The 19544-nt window shown below is 39.0% G+C and overlaps 2 protein-coding genes across 4 annotated transcripts in view; one reads left to right on the forward strand and one right to left on the reverse strand.

The window, feature by feature from the left end:
* The window catches only part of LOC145456866 (uncharacterized), a 215922-nt gene that overhangs the window by 126171 nt on the left and 70207 nt on the right, over nucleotides 1-19544 (reverse strand). The window lies entirely within an intron of this gene.
* The window catches only part of LOC145457265 (uncharacterized), a 29603-nt gene that overhangs the window by 8729 nt on the left and 1330 nt on the right, over nucleotides 1-19544 (forward strand). For 2 of the 3 annotated variants that reach the window (XM_080335456.1, XM_080335455.1), the window contains exons 12-32: nucleotides 1854-1988; nucleotides 2207-2282; nucleotides 2994-3068; nucleotides 3127-3201; nucleotides 3385-3474; nucleotides 4041-4915; nucleotides 5881-6035; nucleotides 6606-6702; nucleotides 6769-6875; nucleotides 7280-7388; nucleotides 7454-7563; nucleotides 9425-9503; nucleotides 9568-9677; nucleotides 11297-11429; nucleotides 13297-13382; nucleotides 13445-13662; nucleotides 14431-14500; nucleotides 15612-15710; nucleotides 17191-17339; nucleotides 17395-17490; nucleotides 18710-18785. In XM_080335456.1, coding sequence (XP_080191582.1) covers nucleotides 1854-1988; nucleotides 2207-2282; nucleotides 2994-3068; nucleotides 3127-3201; nucleotides 3385-3474; nucleotides 4041-4915; nucleotides 5881-6035; nucleotides 6606-6702; nucleotides 6769-6875; nucleotides 7280-7388; nucleotides 7454-7563; nucleotides 9425-9503; nucleotides 9568-9677; nucleotides 11297-11429; nucleotides 13297-13382; nucleotides 13445-13662; nucleotides 14431-14500; nucleotides 15612-15710; nucleotides 17191-17339; nucleotides 17395-17490; nucleotides 18710-18785 — 3020 coding nt within the window. The remainder of the gene's footprint in view (nucleotides 1-1853; nucleotides 1989-2206; nucleotides 2283-2993; nucleotides 3069-3126; nucleotides 3202-3384; nucleotides 3475-4040; nucleotides 4916-5880; nucleotides 6036-6605; nucleotides 6703-6768; nucleotides 6876-7279; nucleotides 7389-7453; nucleotides 7564-9424; nucleotides 9504-9567; nucleotides 9678-11296; nucleotides 11430-13296; nucleotides 13383-13444; nucleotides 13663-14430; nucleotides 14501-15611; nucleotides 15711-17190; nucleotides 17340-17394; nucleotides 17491-18709; nucleotides 18786-19544) is intronic. The other variant, XM_080335457.1, reaches the window with a different exon arrangement.

Here is a 19544-nt window from a genome sequence, read left to right on the forward strand (position 1 = left end):
CGATGTGATCTCGAATTAACGTTGTAAGTGTGAAAACAATTTTGGCATCAGTCATTTTCTTCAGTAAGTTAGCGTAGTTGAATTGCAAATAAAAGATTTTCAAGGTTCGTGCTATTCCACTTCATCAATCTCCGTTCCTGCTGCTGTCTGTAATAGAATAAATTTGGCAATATAAATAGAATAATAAGATATCATATAATATAATTTCACCAATTTCTCAAATGTTTTGAGATATCCGTATCGCCACCAAAAAGCTCTCCTGAAGTCCACCTGCTAATAACCAGTGTTTAATTTCGGGAAGAGGTGTCTTCTGAATGAATTATTGTATAAGTCATAAACATTTCAAATCAATGTTACAGGACGCTACGTTCACAATCCAATTGTTTGGTCAATCACGGCTTTCCGGCTGCTGTATCCACATTGGTATTTAACATGATCCAGTTACGATCTCATTCGAGTATAAAATCATCAACGCCGTGCTTGCCTATTTACATTTGTGTGTCTTCACTTTAAAGATGTTTGACAATAGTCTTTAGCCGACATAAGCCTTTCAAAGCTGGTTCTTTTGTCTCAAAACAAAGTCACTGATATATGTATATGATGATAGATGTACGGTATTTGATGGCCTCTTGGTTACCGCTTGACTACAAAGTACATATTCGGACTGGTACATTTGTTTTATTCAATGACAAAGCAAATATGGACTATAGTATCAATGGCAAGGACGAATTCGATAGAAATAAAAAGTATCATTAACTCTGTAGAGTGCACCGTATTATCGAAAGATTATTGAATATATCTCTTGTAGATATCATGAAATATATTCCACTTCCCTTTGTCTGAAACAGTTGTTTTTAATTGTAGTCTACTGCCATTGTTTACGGGTCATTCAGAAAGTAATCAAGTTGAATCATAAGAAAATTAATTATGCTCCGTGGTAATTTTATCTCAATCACCCACGCGCAATATCATCACAGTTTTGATCACCTGAAGCATCTTGCTTATCTAAACGGTTTGCTCTCGATAAAATTAGTTAGAGCATCATATTCCATCACTCTCAGAAGGCCAATTTGAGACTTGGTCATTTGATTTCACTTTTCATTACTACATAGTTATTTTGGGTGTAGTGTATGTATGGTTGCTAGATAATATGAAAATCTCTATAATCGGAAATAAAGCACAGAATATTCCAACTCAGCTTAAATTGTTTTTATTTGATATGGGCACTTGGAATTTTGTAAGGACATGATATTCATCCATTTCTAAAATTGACAAATTCTCAGAAACCGGACTGATTAAATCAATCCAAATGTCTGCGAGTGGTGAATCATACGTTTATCAGCTGTCCTAGTTTTATATCTCTCATATTCCTCTCTTCACCGAACGTGACATTTTTGTGTAAATATTTGAAAATCAGAAATCGATAATTTTTTTACAAACCAACCCTGAAAGTGTGTCAAATACGTGTGATATTCATTTCCTGTACACTCACGGATGTCAAAATCGATTTTGGGGGATATATTATTAGGGACAACACAAATAGCTAAAGCAAACAAACACTAGTCCGTGGATTAGCTTGTTTGATACACCAAAAAGTCGCGTGGATTTCTCGAAGATTCGTATTATCTATGAAGAAAATGCTTTGAGTACTCATAGATCTTTTGAACCGAAACATTAAATATGGATTTGAATCACAGCCTGATCGATTCCTGATATTTCTAGTCCATTTTCTTCACATTTTTGTTCCCGAATTTACTTTGTGATAGGAACTTGCGTAATATCTTACGAAATATGAACGGAATGAGTTTGGTTTAAGTTGACTCGGTCTGCCATGAAACGTGTATTTTAATCAGATTTCAGCTGGTACGTCAGTTCCGTCGAAATCAAATCGGGAAGCGCGTCCTGGCAAATTCCGTGCGACCATTGGATGTCCGGATCTTTGGAGAGCAAAACAACATTCCGCTTTTTAAAAGTCAACGTCACTCCAGGTACAGCCACGAGCGATATTGCGTATGATCAAGTTTAACATAGAACCCTAAGACTATCCGCTGTTGCGTTTTTTTCGTGTGAAACATATGTTTATTTTTGCCAAAATCAAGTTTGTACAACTATCCTGATTCCAGCAATTTATCAGTACACAAATTTGACATTATCGGTCTCTGTATCTTGGAATAAATTCAATTGTTTTGAATGAGAATATGTTCAGATGTATCACGCTCGCACCGACACCGCAGGTCACAAAGCGGCTCTTCCACCACCACAGACGCTTCGAAAACATCAAGGTATGCACTAAGGGGATTAGCAACCCAAAAAAATCAAAATTTACTATGCTTAAAGATTTTAGTCATAGGTCTACCATATCAAGAGGTACAGAACTTCGCAGTCAACTTACAGCAAATTTACGACAAAAATTGGGATTTTGAAAAATTTTTAAATTTCGAAATGAAATTTCACCGAGATGGGTTGCACATAATCCTTGAAATTTTAGCATAGCACAGCACAGTCCTAATACTTCCTAAGGAAGGCGTTAGATCGGAAGAAGGGCTTTACAATATCAGGATTTTGCATTCCCTGTGTCGGTGCATATTCTGTCCTTGAAATCCAAAAAAAAATCCACAATCTGCAGGGTGGGACGAAAATTTTTGGTTTTTTGTTTATGGCATAGCGACATCTAGCAACTGTGAAAGTTTCATGGTGATGGGGGTAGCCATCCGAAATTCGTTGCTTTAAGAAAGTAGGAACTACATCGATATCAATTTCATTGTAGATGCATCTCATGGAGAACGCGAGGGTTGATATTCTAATGTAGGAAAGGGTAGAAGTTCTTTACTTCTGACCACTTTTGATTTTGAAATATATGCAACTCAGGCGATGGTTGTTTCTGAAAAGTGCCCGCTCGAAAAGCTGTGACTTTAGTAACATGAATACATTGTTTTACTCCAAATGAGTTTCCATACTCCGAGGCATGTCATCATAGCATTTATTATATCAAGATCATCACATTCCTCTCATCGTCAAGTGGAATCGCGTCAGAAACACCGTCGTTTCAGAAAGAAAATGTCTTCCAGGTTTGTAAAATCGATAAATTTTTTCATGCAAGTCAAGTATATGTGTCGCCCACAACAGGAGTTCATCTCGCTCGTTGGAGCGCAAGCAGTCAGCAAAACCGGAAAGGGTACGCAGAAGATCGAAATCGTCAAGGTAACCTACCCATAAGCATACACGCTATCCTATCATCAATAATTTCTTACCTTATTGGCTACAAATTCGTTACTGACGATTTAGAATTGGTAACACAGCGTGACGCAAACCGAAATCTCAAATAAAGCTCTTACTGTGTGTTTTGCGCCAGCAAAGCTAATTAGGCGTATTATTCAATTTCAGCTCTTCGTCAAGTGATCAGTCTTCGCATCGGGACACCAGAATTAAGTCGCCCGGTGCGGCCGGAACGGGGAAAATTGCAGTCGCTAAAATGTAAGAGAATGATTACCTACAATACGTAGCAACCACTTTATGGCTCATTTACTGTCTAAAATGTTTGTATATGTCACAGGCGGTACTAAACTTGAATATTGCTTTCAGGACTACATTCCTTGCAGTAGAATTTATTAACTCAAAGACTTCTCGTGCGCCCCTTATCAGGAGTTAACTGCACAATAAGAGGCGTATAGAATGAGATTCAAACAAAAACCAAATTGGCAAAATATGATGTAACAATGCAATAATAAAAAGTAACGCTAGGCGAAGTCAGCTGTACCGGTAGTCATAACAAAGAAACAAGAGAGAATCAAATTATGTAGACGACAATTTTTCTGGTTGAAAATAGTAATACGGTGTTGGAACACTATTTCTCTTGTCAAATCCAAATTCTGTGGGCTAGAACTGCAATTTGTTATATTTTGTTTACAGCATAGCGGCACATAGCAACTGTGACAATTTTATGGTAATGGGGGTAGCCGTCCGCGATGTAGCGCTGTTGATGTACTGTTGAAATGGAAATTTTGTAAACTCATCGTTTGTTATCGCTATTTTTCCGGCAGAGTCACCACTGAATCGTCAGCGAAACCTGAAAAATCAAACGTCCGCAACGCGAGTGACATTGAATACAGCACGGATCGCAGCAAAACCGGTTCCGGGCGAGCTGCCGAAAGCATAGTCGAGGAAAGCGTCGACTCGTCTGATTCCTCCGACTCGGCAGATCTCTCCGACTCTACGATTACATCCGTGTCTGTCAAAGACCAGACAGAAGAAGTTAGAAAGGTCGTCGACACGATTAACAAACAGAGCGCTTCGAATTCGTCGTTTTCCGAACCAGATCCAACGAGGCTAAAGCGTAAAGGCTCCTTATTCGAGAGCATAAAAGCACAATCGTCGTCGGACGACGAAAAAACGCAGGGTAAAGTCGTGGAGGATGTCGTAGCTAAAAAATCGTCATCCTCCTCGAGCAGCGAGGATTCTCAGGATGACTTTTTCATCGAAATAGCTCCGTCCGCTTTGCCTTCCGCGAATTCGCGTTCGGAAAATCTCGATTTCAAATCTGACCCTGCCTTGCCGGTGCTACCGGTGATACCTGAAAATTTTGAGCGTGACATGGAAAAAGGCTTCAAAATCAAGGACGGTTCCGGCGTGTCTTCCAGTTCTTCAAGTTCAGATTCGGAACGCGGCCAGCGTAGCGTCGAAGTCAAATTACTTCCGACCGTGTCGATAGAAAATTCGTCGTCCGATAGCGATAGCGAGATTGAAGAAAACCTGCTAATCGAGCAAAAAGAATCTGATATTGGCGTCGTGCCGGTTGTGGTCAAGAGCGAAAATTTGGAAGAAGCAAAAGCCCCCCATGTGATGTATCCTGCTGAAAGTTCAGGCGCCTCCAGCAGCAGCTCGAGCGGTTCTTCCAGTAGCTCCGAAGACGAGCAAGGTCAGTTCACTTGTTACACGGTCTTTTGATTGCAATTTAATCTGTCTGCTAATGAATTTGTATATTTGCTAGCAGCTGAAATATTGAAGCAAACCCAACTATTTTTGGATAACACTCGTCGACGGTCATCGTCAGCAAAGATTAGAGATTTCAACTATGCTTTGTATGCAATCTCTACTTGTTACTGACAATTACACCTGACGAGTGTCATACGAAAATATCCGGGTTGAAAACAATATGAATATATTATTCAACTATATACTTTGATCCGCTCGAGCCGCAATGATATGTAATGAACAGATAGGTGAATGTCCTGACAACCAGTTACTTGATCAAGCGTCTACCTCAGCGCAGTGCTATGCGTTAAACTGTAACGGAGTATCCACAAATCTCATCATTGCAAAATTGTCATTGTGAATAAATTACTTTCAAACCGTGGATAGTTCAGATAGCAGCAGCATCTCGCAATATTTTTTCTCAATCCAGTTTTGGCTTAAAATATTTGGATAATTTTGATGAGTTTTTTAGAGTTAGGGATCTGTTTTTCATATGTCAAATCGTTGGCGATGTGCATGTCCAAAGTCCATTGAAATTCAGATTTGTCGGAATGTAATAACCTGATTTGCAGATTTAATCTGCTTTAACCACAGCTCTCTAGATACTTTTACCAGTACCACAGCTTACTAGATACCAGTGTCCAGCGTTCTTGATATTAAATGGTTGCGAGTCGTTGATGTTGAATAAATTCGGTTTAAAACATTATTGAGGCTCTCATCCCCCTCGATCTTTGTGTGGCAGTACCAGATTCCGTCAGTGTATCGTTAATATTGCGAGCACTTTCATTTCATTCGTTTATTACCACCGGTAGTTTTATCGATTCAAAACACTGAAACTATTGTTGTACAAATACGTTGTTGCGCTTGTCCGCCAACCATTTCATTTTATTTGTTGTTTACAATTTCTAGAATCGAGGGTGGAGGCGACCCCGAAAATTGAAGCGAGCGCCCCGGCGCTGGATGACTTTCCTCCCCCGTTGAGCATGAGTTTCCCGACGAAAGAACCCACCACTGAAACCATCGACATTATTGACGACAGAACATTCCCGCTTGCGTCGCCCGGGGTGAGTTCTCAATTTATCTAGTATCTACCTACGCGTGTTCTTGTACCAATGCTATTAATACTGTAGATCGCATTCCTTTGAGTGATGATTTAAGGATTGACACGTTGGATTTGCGATTTTTTTTTGCAATTTTCGAAAATATCATGATGTAGGAGCTATTTCGCATGGTCATTGTGATAATTTCACTCGCTAAAGTAATGGAAACCAATCCCAAACTTTCTACTTGACAAAAGATAAACTAAAAAGTACGTTGTTATGCATCAAAGACTATTAAGTGGAAGTAAAAATAGTCTGAAAATATTTGCACTGCAGTTAGTAGTGAAGTAGATAAAACGTACTTGGGTAATACTGAAAATTAGAATACTTTTATACTAGCCACCTTCATTTTTAATTTGATGTCGATGCTAAATTTTTGGTTTGAAAGCCTGACTTTTGAAAACATTCAAATTAGATTTGGGCTTGTACATTATTGGGCGGTATGTGGTAGCTATCTGATAACTATCCATCATTACCGCATGCCACGTGACCATTCTGTGACCCTTGCGAGATCATGTACATTTTACTCTGTAGCCTGACCAGGTAGCATCCCCGGAGAAATCGACATCCAAAAGCTCGTCCCATCAGTCCTCTTCTTCCGAGGAAGAAGACTTGATGCCAAGTCCAATAGGTAGGCACAGGGTACATTGTTTTGCGTATTTTGTGAATATCATGAAACGCTTGAGTATTTCGGCAGCGGCTGATCTGGAAAACAAACGTGATGCCGGGTATGAAAACGAAAGGGGCGTCGGCACGCCAATACCTGGTTTTGAATTGACACCCCCTGTTCAACTGGATGCTACGGTACAGATTGTATTTTGGTTATCATTGTGACACGGTTTTATGGAATAAATTGGCGTAAATTATGGGAATCGCAGTTGGCTTTGAGATTTTCAACTCGCGACAGTCAATTACCATATTTAATGAATGGAAATTGACTTAAAATTTTGCGGTGAATATTCTTGAGCGTCTGGTTTATGTCATGTCGGTAACATTTTGGATGAGACTTTATATATGGGTCAATAAATTTATCCTGCGTTGTCTTCGAGTGTCATAAATTGCCTTGATTTTTGTGTTTTATGAACAATATACGAATTCAGAATCTTAGATCTCAATGAAATGACAAATATCACTGTTATTACAACATTATTATATCTACCGAGAAAAATCGGGCTTCATTTGTGTTTACGTATATTTGCGTCGCACAGCCTGACCAGTCGCAAGCTGTGAAAGAATCTTCATCAAGCAGCTCATCTCAGTCGAGTCTCCTCTCTTCATCCTCTTCATCTGATGAAGAGACGGTCCAAATTTGGCAAGGTAACTGAAACCATGGATTGTCATCAATCATGTAACAAGCCCCAAATGACGGCGTAAATTTTTAGCGGGAACTGTAGGTCAGGTTGGTGAGGACATAAAGCCAGGCGAGAAGGAAAATTTGGACGCGGCCTTCAACGGGAATGTTCTAACCCAGCCGATAGTGCTGGGGAATAAGGTAGGAGTATTGATTTCTCACGCTCCACTTCTAGTTTTCGTCAATGCGATTGTCATCCAAATCTACCTTCCAATGTCGAGTATTCCTTTAGATATACCACTAAATGAAATGTGATAAGTCAGCTCGATTGTATCCTTGCATACGATGGACGTTTCTTTCTGTTTCTGTGTTTTGCCATGACTTGGGCGCATTAGAAAACATGCATTTTATCCCATGAATGTGTTAATTGATTAGTATGAATTATTTCATGTATTTCTTTGGTCTCCTTCCTACGTCAGCCTATTAGAGTGTTATCGTAATTATGGGCGAATTCAAATGCAATCGTTTAAACTTGAAACACAAAGTAGTAGTTATACTTACAATGGATTTTCGAATTGTTGAAATGTCTTAGATCAGTGGTTCTCAAACCGGGGAGGGGCGGAAAGCTGTGGCTAACTGACCAAATTTTTCGCGCTCCGCTAGATTTACTTCCAGTTCATGGTTTTTGCTCTATGTATAGTCCGAATTTCATATTTGAGAATTCTCTCATCAGCAGTCATAACCTTGCATGCCATCGAACTATATGTGGGGTTGCCAGCATTCTGGTTGCATTTTGTGATATGACGATAAGGGACGCGGGAAATTTTTCACTGTCATAAAGGGTTGCGTGTCTAAAAATTTTTGAGAATCACTGTCTTAGATGAAGGAAATATCCGAGCGCTATCCTATAGACATCACCTGGAATAATTCTGTTATGTGAGCCTGTTTTGTTATGACATAGATTGAATAGTATATTCATATTGAAATGAAACCGATTATTTTCGGCTGACACTCGTCAGGGGTTATCGTCAGCAACTAGTATAGAATTGGTAAGAACATTAGGCTATATATCGACAATCGTGTCACATGATATGAGGTCACCTGCGTGAAATTTCGAAGAATGTGGGCGAAGAGAGCGCTCAATGATACACGAACTCCTTCTGTAGGCGCAGGCTTGGTTGGCGTATTTTGGTAAAAGATTTTTCCAATTCTCTACTAGTTGCTGACAATTACCCCTGACGAGTCTGTCGAATGTATCGAGGTTCATTTAAATATGAACATTAGGGGTGTTCAAAAATAACTTTTTTTCTCAAATTGTACTGGCTAGTTGATAAAATTGTTAGGTTACCTAATTAAAGCATGCACACGAAATTTGGTTAAATTCCAACCAGTAGCCGCATTGCTACAGGACAAGAAAGTTTTTTATTTATTATTTAAAAATGAATAAATAAAATTTCAAAATTTTCTGTTCACTCCATGAAATTGTTAGGTTGTGTAAATGTGTATAGAAACGATGTTCAGCAAATTTGGCTCAATTCCAACCCGCGGAAGTGGAGTTATTGCCGTCGAAAATTTCGGATTTGAATAAAATGATATTTACGGTGAGCGCACCTTTAATAAATAATTAAGGTATTGGTCACCGTTAATACTATTTTATTCAAATCCTAAATTTTTCGACGGCAATAACTCCGCTTCCACTGGTTGGAATTGAGCCAAATTTGGTGAGCATCGTTTCTATAGAAAATGTAACAATTTCATGAGATGAACAGAAAATTTTGAAATTGATTTTATTTATTTTTAAATTATAAATAATAAATACAAAAAACTTTCTTCTTCTTTAGCAAGCTAGTGGTTGCAATTGAACCAAATTTGGTGTGCAGGCTTCAAGTAGGTAACCTAATAATTTTATCAAGTAGCCAGAACGATTTGAGAAAAAAAGTCATTTTTGAACACCCCTAATGAACATACTATTCAATTGTATATTGAAGTTGTGTACCTGCAATATGCTCTTCAAATATCACGCAGATATGAGAAAAATGACATATGTTTTTCTATTACACAGCCAGAGCAGCCGGAAGCCGTAATAAGCACAACAGAGAAAAGTTCTTTGCCTGATGAGGCTTCCGCACGAATTCCGCAAGGTAACCGACAGACGAACGTTTATCAAAGTTGACAAACAAACTTTTAAAACATCACAACTTTCAGCTGCGGTGGTTGTTCCAAGCGGTCCAGAGATCAAGTATGACGGTCAGGAAAACGCAGATGCGACTATCGATAGAAATTTTCCGAAAGCCTCTCTAGTTCTGGAGAATAAGGTACGAGTATTATTTGTGACTCTGCATGTCTCCTTTAAACGTGTTTATCATCAACCCAAAATTCTCTTTCGCAAACATGCATGAATTTGTATGAATACACCCCAAAAGTTGGTCATTAATTAAGTACTTTTATTTTTCGCGAGCACTATATCACATTTTATCCATTTTCACTGCTACGATTAGAAAGTAGTTTTGGGCAATGGTCTGCATCACTATTTTGATTGAGATATCATAACAGACCTGTATCGTGGTATTTTTGAAAATTTCTATGTTTACAACGCAGTGGTTCGCAACCTTTTTCGCGCTGTGGCCCCGTCTGAAAATTTGTGATATCGAAGGCTCCCTATTTTTTTCAGCCTCTTGCAAAAAAATTGAGAACCGTTATTTCGATTAAAAGAATGGTTTATACAGTGACCGGTAGTTATAGTGATAAATCATATAAATACAACACACAATAAACATATTTGAAGAGATTCTTGGAGGTACAGAACTTCAATATACAACTGAATAGTATATTCATAATGAAATCAACCCAAATATTTTCCACTGACACTCGTCAGGGGTAATTGTCAGTGACTAGTAGAGAATTGGAAAGAACATTGTATATCAACAATCGTATTACGTAAATGAAGTCACCGGCATGAAATTTCGAATAATCAAGACGAAGAGAGTGCTTAATCTCAATGTGTTAGTGATACGATTGTTGATATACAATGTTTATTCCAATTCTCTACTAATTGCGGACGATTACCCCTGACGAGTGTCAGCCGAACAGATTCGGGTTCATTTCAATATGAATGTACTATTCAACAATAAACATAGTAAATAATGTGGTTTTTACAATTCAGTGAATGTGATTGGTTGACCTTGTTTTTGCTCTGCTGGTTTCGTGGTGGAAAGAGCCAGCCATGTGTCATATCGAATATATAAGACCCTACGCAGCTTAATCTTTAAAATTAACGTTGCTGAAAACCCACGTTCACAACAAAATGTCGATAAGAAAGGCAATAGCAATGGCATGACAATTTACTTTATACTGCTACTGCTACTATACTAGTATTTTTATAAAATGTTAATTTTTTTTTCTGTTATAGTGGAGTACAAATGGAGACGATATATTTTTGAGGTTCTTTCATGGTTGGAACCTCTGCTGTAGCGCCATCCGTCATTTTTGTATTGTCACAAAGATTCGTCTTGCAAATGCAAATTTAGCCTATTTCCGATTTACTACTAAAGGTATGTGATTCTTTGATTAAATAATTTTGATAAAATATCGCCGCTGGATACTGTAAAAAGGAATTTGAGCCTGCTACATGGCAATAGCAAAAATTGGATTATCCTCAGCACTTGCATAATAGCAATTAACAGTGCAATCTCAAAAGTGCATTCCTGGGTCAGGATAGAGGGTTGTGCAGATGCGACGATTTCGTTGATAAAATGATTCAAACACGTCCATTATCATTTTTTTTAGCTGACAAAATGAAAACAAAACTACAATCCAAAAACCATTAAAGTGTATTCTGAAATCGAGACTTTGCCCCTTGTACAACAAAAATTATAAATTTCCATGTATCCAGCGCATTCTCGAACGCCGATACCAGAGTAATGACTTTTCACAGGTACCGTCGATAAAATCGAGCAGCAGCTCGGAGAGTGGAAGCAGTTTGTCGTCGGGAGAATCTGGGGAGGAGCTGTCCTCGACTTCGTCGGATGAAGATGAAAAACCTGCAGCCCTAGTTCAAGCCGCGGACGGTATGATATTCATCACGTTAAACCTTGTCCTCTTTTAATAAAGATTGATAGAACAAAAAAATCTTGTGCCAACAAAATCTGATGATGTAAATAATGCTACGTCACATTTTACCCATCTCCCCACATTTGGAATCCATACTCAATTGTGTCGAAATCGCATGCTCTTGGCAGCAACAATAAACTCCCGCATCATAAGTACCCGTGACAACGTGAAAAGTAGGGCTGAGCAAATTGGAATTTGTAGTGTTAGGGAGGAGATAGTAAAGTTGGCTGATCCTGGAAAAAGCTAATCGTGTGATTAAAAACCGCTAATGGGGACGCATAAAGTTGGATAAGGTTACATGCGATGATTAACCGATGTATCCCGAGTTTTCAATTAAGTGACGTTATCAGTTGCATCATAATGCGAAAACGCGTTATTAGCTGTCAGTTGTCAGTTTGTCGAATGAAACAGCAGCCAGCTGATACCGATACTGTCACTGTAATAGGTAGAATTATCATCGTCGCGAAATGAAAGTCATGCCCAATTGGTACTGTACAGGTTAGAAACGGATTATAGATTTTTGATATTGCTCTGCAATAGTGGGTACGTAATTCGTTGAATGTTTAGTGAAGCCATTACCTAGGAGACAATCGGCAGGGTCATTATCGGAAATATTGGCGCGTAGGAATGGTACGCAGTGTACTCAGTTTTTATGGATAACTAGTTATCTATTATTTGTTCCGGTTTGTTAAATCATGAGATTAAAACTAACTTTACGCGCTGCGATCAACCTGTTTCCTTAATCCTGGGTTGATAAATCCTGACGATAATAATTGACTTTATTGCTAATCCAACATTATTTTACCTGCCCTTAATCTTTGAGTCAAGTAATTGAGTATAACTCATTTGGATGATGCTGAAAGTTCAAACACATACCTTTCATGCGTCCCCAAATAATTTAATGCCAGTTCTGCGTCACATTCAAGTTTATTTGATATTTTTCCCGACCGTACCTATTTCATTGCACTCTGTGACTTCACAACTGTGACATTTTCAGTAGAGGTCGACCGATATTGATTTTTACAGGCCGATACTGATACTGATATATCGGCTCACTCACAAGGCCGATACCGATATCATAGGCCGATATTAATATGGAAGGAGCAGAGAGCAATTTCACCAAAAATATTATATATTAGGTAAGATGGCACTTGCACATGCCACAGAAAGCTGAACAACGAACGAGAAAACTGAAATTGAAAAGAATTATTTCTTAATTGTGCACATTCGATGAAATTTGGGATAACCCAAAAATCAAAATATGATCCAGAATTGCAGATCAGTCCAGAAAAGGTTGATTGTAATGCAGGAAGCATAGTTTCTCTGCATGCTCACCCAGCTAAACTCGTCCTGCCAGTGTAAATCTGTCATATATCGCCCTTTGCGTCGTCAATTTCTTGAGATTGAGAACACGGAGCATTGAATTTCCGAAATTTTTGAATTTTTTTTAAATATCTGCCGCGATATCGGCCTTCATAGGCGATATCGATAATCGGGAAAGCTCTAAATATCAACCTCGATAATCCGACATGTCGATAATCGGTCGACCTCTAATTTTCAGTAACGTTAGTAGCTTTGTCCGGCATGTTTCGTACGCTGCGATACGGTAAATTGAGGATCACAGCCTTACACAGTGGGAAATAGTGTAGTTACTATAATTTTTACTGATAAATTAATTGTTCGTGGCAAGGGGAACATAATTGAAATACTCGAATTATTAGAATTAGTATTCGATTCAATTTCGTTTACTTGGATCATTGTGCCCAGCCCTAGTAAGTAATTAAAAATGTGGCGATTATCTTAAAATCATTTGTTTCTCGTCAGTCGAGGTAAGGACCGAAAAACCGGCCGTCGAAACAGCACAACCAGCTCCAGTGATCAGTATTTCGCCGAGGCCGCAAGATGTCAAAGTGAGCACGAATGCTTTCGCATTCCGCCGCTTTTATTGTTAATTTTCAATGCATTTCGCAAGGTTTCGCAAAACGAACCGGCCGTCAGTACAACTGCCGTGCCTGTAGCGGTGACTGCGGAGGTGCATCAACGGTTGACGGCGTCCTCCAGTTCGTCCGAGTCTTCTTCATCTGAGGAGGACGATTATGTATTAGACGACAACGATATTTACCACGCCATTATGAGCGATAATGTGGAGAGAGTTCGGGAAATCATTCTCAAACATCCGAACGTGATCAAGTAAGTTTGCTTGATATTTTATATATTTTTATCGTCAGAAATTTGCGCAATCTTCGTCGCTTTGAAGTATCGGTTCAGGATCAATTCGCTACCTTTGAGTCGCGAGTCATTTTGGATTTGTCAAGACGTGCCAATTTTCAAAGCGGCTCGAGTGAAATCATTTAAAATTTTCCGATTTCAAGTCAATTTCAAGTCACCAAATATTTTCCATTCATCTTGCCAAATATTTTGGTAAAATGATTCCCAGTATTTATTCAGAATGAAGGTACAATTAAACTCTGCAAATCAAGTTTTCTGTGGTGAGGAATTTTACGCAGGCTCGGGATCAAGTCGCTACCATCGATTCACGAGTCATTTCGAGTCATAATTTGCGGTGACTCAAAATGTCTTGTGACTTGAAGGTAGTCACTTGAGGCAAGCCGAATCATTTCAGAGTTTTTCATGTTAAGTCACGAGTCAAGTCACACAAGTCGGTCATTACAAATGTTTCATTTTTGAGTCAGATTCCAAAGATTTTACTTTGATTGAATGTGTGGTTGCATATGCATGTTTATTTATAGCAGGAGAGGCTAGGCCAACACCATTTCTATGCTGCTATTACAAGATGTGTCATAGTTTATGTAAGTTACTGAAACTGTTGCTCACTGGGTATTTTATGTTCATGTTTATTGACTCAAATGTTGCATGATACTGTAGTCATTCAAACTCGTATTTGCCATCCAAAGTACTCCATTTTTCGGTAGTGAATGTTTGCCTTTTGTATCCCAGTGAAACTGTCACCGACGAACAAACGCCTTTGCAGTACGCGGCAGCACACGGAAAAACGAGAATGATCAAGGTGAGGAAACGTAAAGAAATATTTGTTATGAAATGAAACGGAACCTTGAGTTTGACGCCCAAGTATTTGAGAGTTTGGTGCATTCAGCCAAATTTATTTCCTCTCATGCTCGTTGGCTCGTTGGTTCTAGTTGCAGACACTCTTTTACAAAGTACTGGTTTTTCAAAATGCGCATCTAGAACTAGAACTGCTCACCTTTCAAAACTCGCAACTAGAACTAGAACTAACGTCCTTTAAAAATTCTCAACTAACTAACTAAAACACATCCAACTAGATTCAATTGCGAAGTCACTCACGAATTTTTAGAATCCGACCGGTTTTCCACATGAATATATGTACAAGTTTGAAATGGGGGGGATCTCGACCCCAAAATTCGTCTCCTGTACACACCACTGTTAGTAGTGATGATTCTAAGCTAGGAATGGCTGCAATAACATCATACAAGAGAACACCCGTGTCGCAATTCACGGCAAACGATGGCACGTGTTTTCCAGCTGTTTGGCACCTAATATTTTTAAATGCACAACTAGAACTAGAACTACTGGAAGAAACTGTATTTAGTTCACCGTAAACTAGTAGTTTGTACAAGTCTGGTTGCAGACCTTGATGATAATGATATCATACTAAAAATGTACGCAGACCAGACTTGCCATTTGCTCGTTTTCGTGGTAGAATTGTTAAAGTCGAGCCGTGTTTTTGGACTGTAGGCCGAAAAATATAGTATGTAACAGCTCATGTACATTTTTGGTCAGGAAAACAAATACCAGTAGTCTTTATTCCCGAATTTCCTGGCAATTTTATACACAGATCCCACACTAAATAGCCGCAAGCAACAACTCTGTAACAATTCGAACACAGTTGTGGTTTTGTATTGTAATATGTTTGCGCTATCGCTCATCCAGTAATAGTTGAATACTACTGCTATAGAAGTATGTATGGTTAATCATTCAATAACATTACGAAATCATAATTCCCCTCATGACGCCAATTAATGTCTAGAATTTGGTTGTGTTATAAACCGTGACGGTGCGACTGCTCGAAATGAGATTATTTCAATTCCAATTGGGGCTTAAATAGCGATTTTTACATTTCCGCATTTATTCCTTTGCAGTTACTACTTGAGAATGATGCCAATGTCAATGCGGAGAACAAAGCCGGGTACACGGCCATGCATCTAGCGGCGAAGAACGGACATTTGGAATCACTGCAAGTAAGAATATTTTTATAGATACGACAGTGCTAACTAGAGGTGGTCAGTAATGAAGTACCTCTGCATTTTCAGAGTATCCCAGTAGGTTTTTACTTGCTTGCAATATTCAAGTGGTCATATCTTAAACTTATTCCACTTCTACTGGGCCGTTTGTCTTGGTAAAACGACTTAATTTGTGCATTTAGCAGCTAATAGGAGATGGCTATTTTCGGAATTGAAACTACTAGTGGTGGTAAATTGTAATTAATCAGCGACATAGGGGGTGTGTCAACCTGTAGCTATGCCAGTCATGACTCGAGTCTAGGGATGGTGTGAACCTCTGAAAGGTTCGGGTTCGCGTGAACGCGAACCTTTTTGAAAGGTTCTGTGTGAACGTTGCATATTGATAATTCCAACCCAAGATTTCAATGAAGTGATAGCCTATCTTAATGTGCACGTTCATATTGAAGTTCTAAACGTCGCCAAATGTAGCAACTGGGGCAATCAAATGATATAATAATCCCATAAAATCAATATCTTCCGTCGCTTTGCCAACAATTTCGACGAGGACTTGCAATGGAATATAAGATTACGCCTTAACGGTCCAGGCCAGACCGGACAATGTATTCGGCGTCTGAGTATTGCTACGTTGATGTTGAGCAGAGTATAAAACGGGTTTCTATACTTGCTACTGATATTACCCCATTAACAGGTTATGCGGCAGTAGCCAACACCTCGATTGCACGGATTTTGTTTTCATGGTTCAATAAGCGTATGAAGTCAAGATTAACCCCGTACGCCTGCTAGATTTTTTACATCAGACAACGATATCAATTTTATGGATTGTTTAAATAAGCATCATTCGCTGACTATATGTAGTGTATTTCGCTCTTGATGTTGTATGATTGCGGGTCAAGCTCACAGCAGAGAGTCACTAAATATCCACGAACGGAAAGCTAGCAAGTAAAATTTTTGGGATTGTCAAGGTGCATGGTCGTTTAGTGTTGATTTTTTATGCTGCCAGCACCAAGCATGGAGTGGCCCGCAGTTGAAATCCAATAAATTTCAACCAAAGATGTTAAAATGACGCGAAAATTGTAATATATGAAAAAGGTTCACAGTGCAGAACCTACCAAGGTTCGTTTGTGAGCGTGAACCTTTAAATTTCTGAGGTTCAAACACAGAACGCAAACGTGAACCTCACGTTCACACCATCCCTACTCGAGTCATTGCAACCATGCTTGAATACTGCAAAAAAGTATAAATACTCTTCTGCAGACCCCCTCTGAAGACAAATTAGTATTATCCGGCGAAGGATGACCTCCTGACGCGATTATCACACAGAAAATTCATTAATTATCTCTCGTTAAACACACTGATGGTTTCAAGACAACATCCGTTGTAGTAAAACATTTAATAAACATTTATTAAAACATTTATTAAACAACAAACTTTGAAATATACGGTACCATAGTAACACTGATGTTTGGTTTCTCCGTAGATTATGAAGTCATTCGGGGTCGGTATAGAAGTCGAGAATATTGAAGGACGTACGCCGTTGCATGTTGCCTCTATCGACGACAGATTAGACGTTGTAAAGTGGCTTGTGTTCAATGGTGCCAATGTCAAAGCTAAAGATTCCGGGGGAAGGTAATGTCGCTGCAATGAGTATGTTTTTTCTTCTGACATGGATCGTGGTGTTCAGGACTCCGACGGCGTTAGCGAAACAAAATCACCGGAGCGCTGTTGTTAATTTCCTGACCGCTTTCATGAAGAAGAAGAATATCAAGCCAGATTCCAGGTGATTATTATATTGTAACCAAAAGTGGGCAAAGCAGCCAGTGTTTCTACTCGAGTGGTAGAAGAAGTTGAAGTTATGTCGCACATTTATACTCAATTCCATGTAGAAGTCGCTACTTACAAAGCATGTCGAAATAAATTCGAGTGGAAGTGTGAAATAAAAGGCCTGAGAAATACCGGCTTCTTGATGGATAGGTCGTGCGTTCCATCCCAGGCTGGGTCAGACAAAAGGCCTGATTAGTAAAACTGGTATCTGTGGTTTCTTCGCTTGGCACTCAACATTACCAGGATAGCAAGGAGAGGTGGAAGACTTAGAAAGGCATTACAACGCTGTATTTGCACCTTCCTCGTCCAGCAGCATATGTACATCCAGTCCGAAAAACTCCGATAATAATTATCTACTCGCAGGATGGTATTGAATATTGATTGAAACAATGTAAAGAGAACATTAAAAGATCAAACCCAAACCTTATCTGAAGCGATTATGCCAACTTGAACTTAGCATATGTGATTTATTTCCATGAACATTTCACTTTAACTATTGATTCGAGGGTGGAAGGCTGCCATATTCTTAGTAAAAAGTCTTGATCTGGCTCCGATCCGACTCCAGTCGTATCAGAAACATACTGATCCGGCTCCGAACCGGCTCCGGCCAAAAATGAAAAAATCCGCCCGAATGTCCAATCCGGCTCCGGTCCATGCTCCGCCCTAGTGTACGTCATGAGTCGGTGTCTATGCCGCAAGAAACGTCCGGGACAAAAATAAATAATGTTATATTCCTCAAGTAAGTGTGGGTCGAGGGGTCGCATGCTTTTAGAGGCGACTTCTTTCGAAATTGTAAGGTGCATCTTCGCGACTTTCGAATGTGTGTTCAGCTACTGTCACACAGCTAGAGCTAAGGGATGTTTTGAAAGTCGCTATGCCAATTTCACTCGTTAAAATGATGCAATTATATCCCGAAACTAGTTTATTAAATCAAATGTTTAGAAATATAGGGGTTTTTCCTATAAAACTATCTAGTAAAACTGGAAGTAGTCTAGAAACAGCAACTAGAGTAAGCAGTGTTAGTAGGAAAAAATTACTTAATTAATAGGCAAAAGTAAAAGCACTTTGTTACTGACCAACTCTAGTAACTACAGTCACCCGTCAAGGCCGCACTTCTGTTTATGGAGCTACATTTAAATCAATTTAATTTTTAAATTTGACGAATTCTATTTTAGTTCTTCAAGCTCGTCCTTACTGTCGTCGTCATCTTCTTCGTCTTCATCCTCGGAGTCGGAGGAAGATAGAAAAGAGGTGGGTTTGTGTCACTTTATTCGAACTCTGTACGCTCACCCGAACATATGCCTGGTCTTGATCACATTCAATGTTGGATTGAGTTGAGACACGGTAGAGGTGGGGTTATTCGTTTAGCTCAGTGGTTCCCAAACTGTGGTACACGAGTAAATACAGCGTACCTAGAAATTCAGGAATTGGAATATATGTGAATCAAGAATTTGGTTTGCATTGAAGTAAATCTGGGCATACTAAAACTAGGTTACAAGTACAAGTCAGACAGGTAAACTTCATATCACTGCTGACAGTAATGTTCAATGTAATAATGACCTAATGGCGGCATGAACAAACAAATCTAGTATGTTCAATTGCTCGAGACTTAATTGTGGCTTGTGGTTGAAATTGATAAGACCTGCAGCGCTGGTCCGCATTGTGCAACCGCGGGGCAAACCAGGAGAGATGTGCCTACTCATAAAAGCTCACAAATCTTATTTTCTACCAGCTGCAAAAAATTTTTAGTGAATTTATAATATCTAGGAAAATGTTTTTGAAGAGCTTCTTGGAGGTACAGAACTTCAATATACTATTGAATATTATCTCCATATTGAAATGAGCCCGAATATTTTCGGCTGACACTCGTCAAGGGTAATGGTCAGCAACTAGTAGAGAATTGGAAAGAGCATTGTATTTGTATATCAGCAATAGTATCACAAAATATGAATATATTCAGTGAAACATTCATTTTTAAATTTATTAATACAATACCGATGCACCGCTTCC

This window comes from Botryllus schlosseri, chromosome 15 (assembly GCF_051294905.1).
Source record: "Botryllus schlosseri isolate E-star chromosome 15, Bs_hap1, whole genome shotgun sequence".
In the NCBI taxonomy this organism is placed as follows: domain Eukaryota; kingdom Metazoa; phylum Chordata; class Ascidiacea; order Stolidobranchia; family Styelidae; genus Botryllus; species Botryllus schlosseri.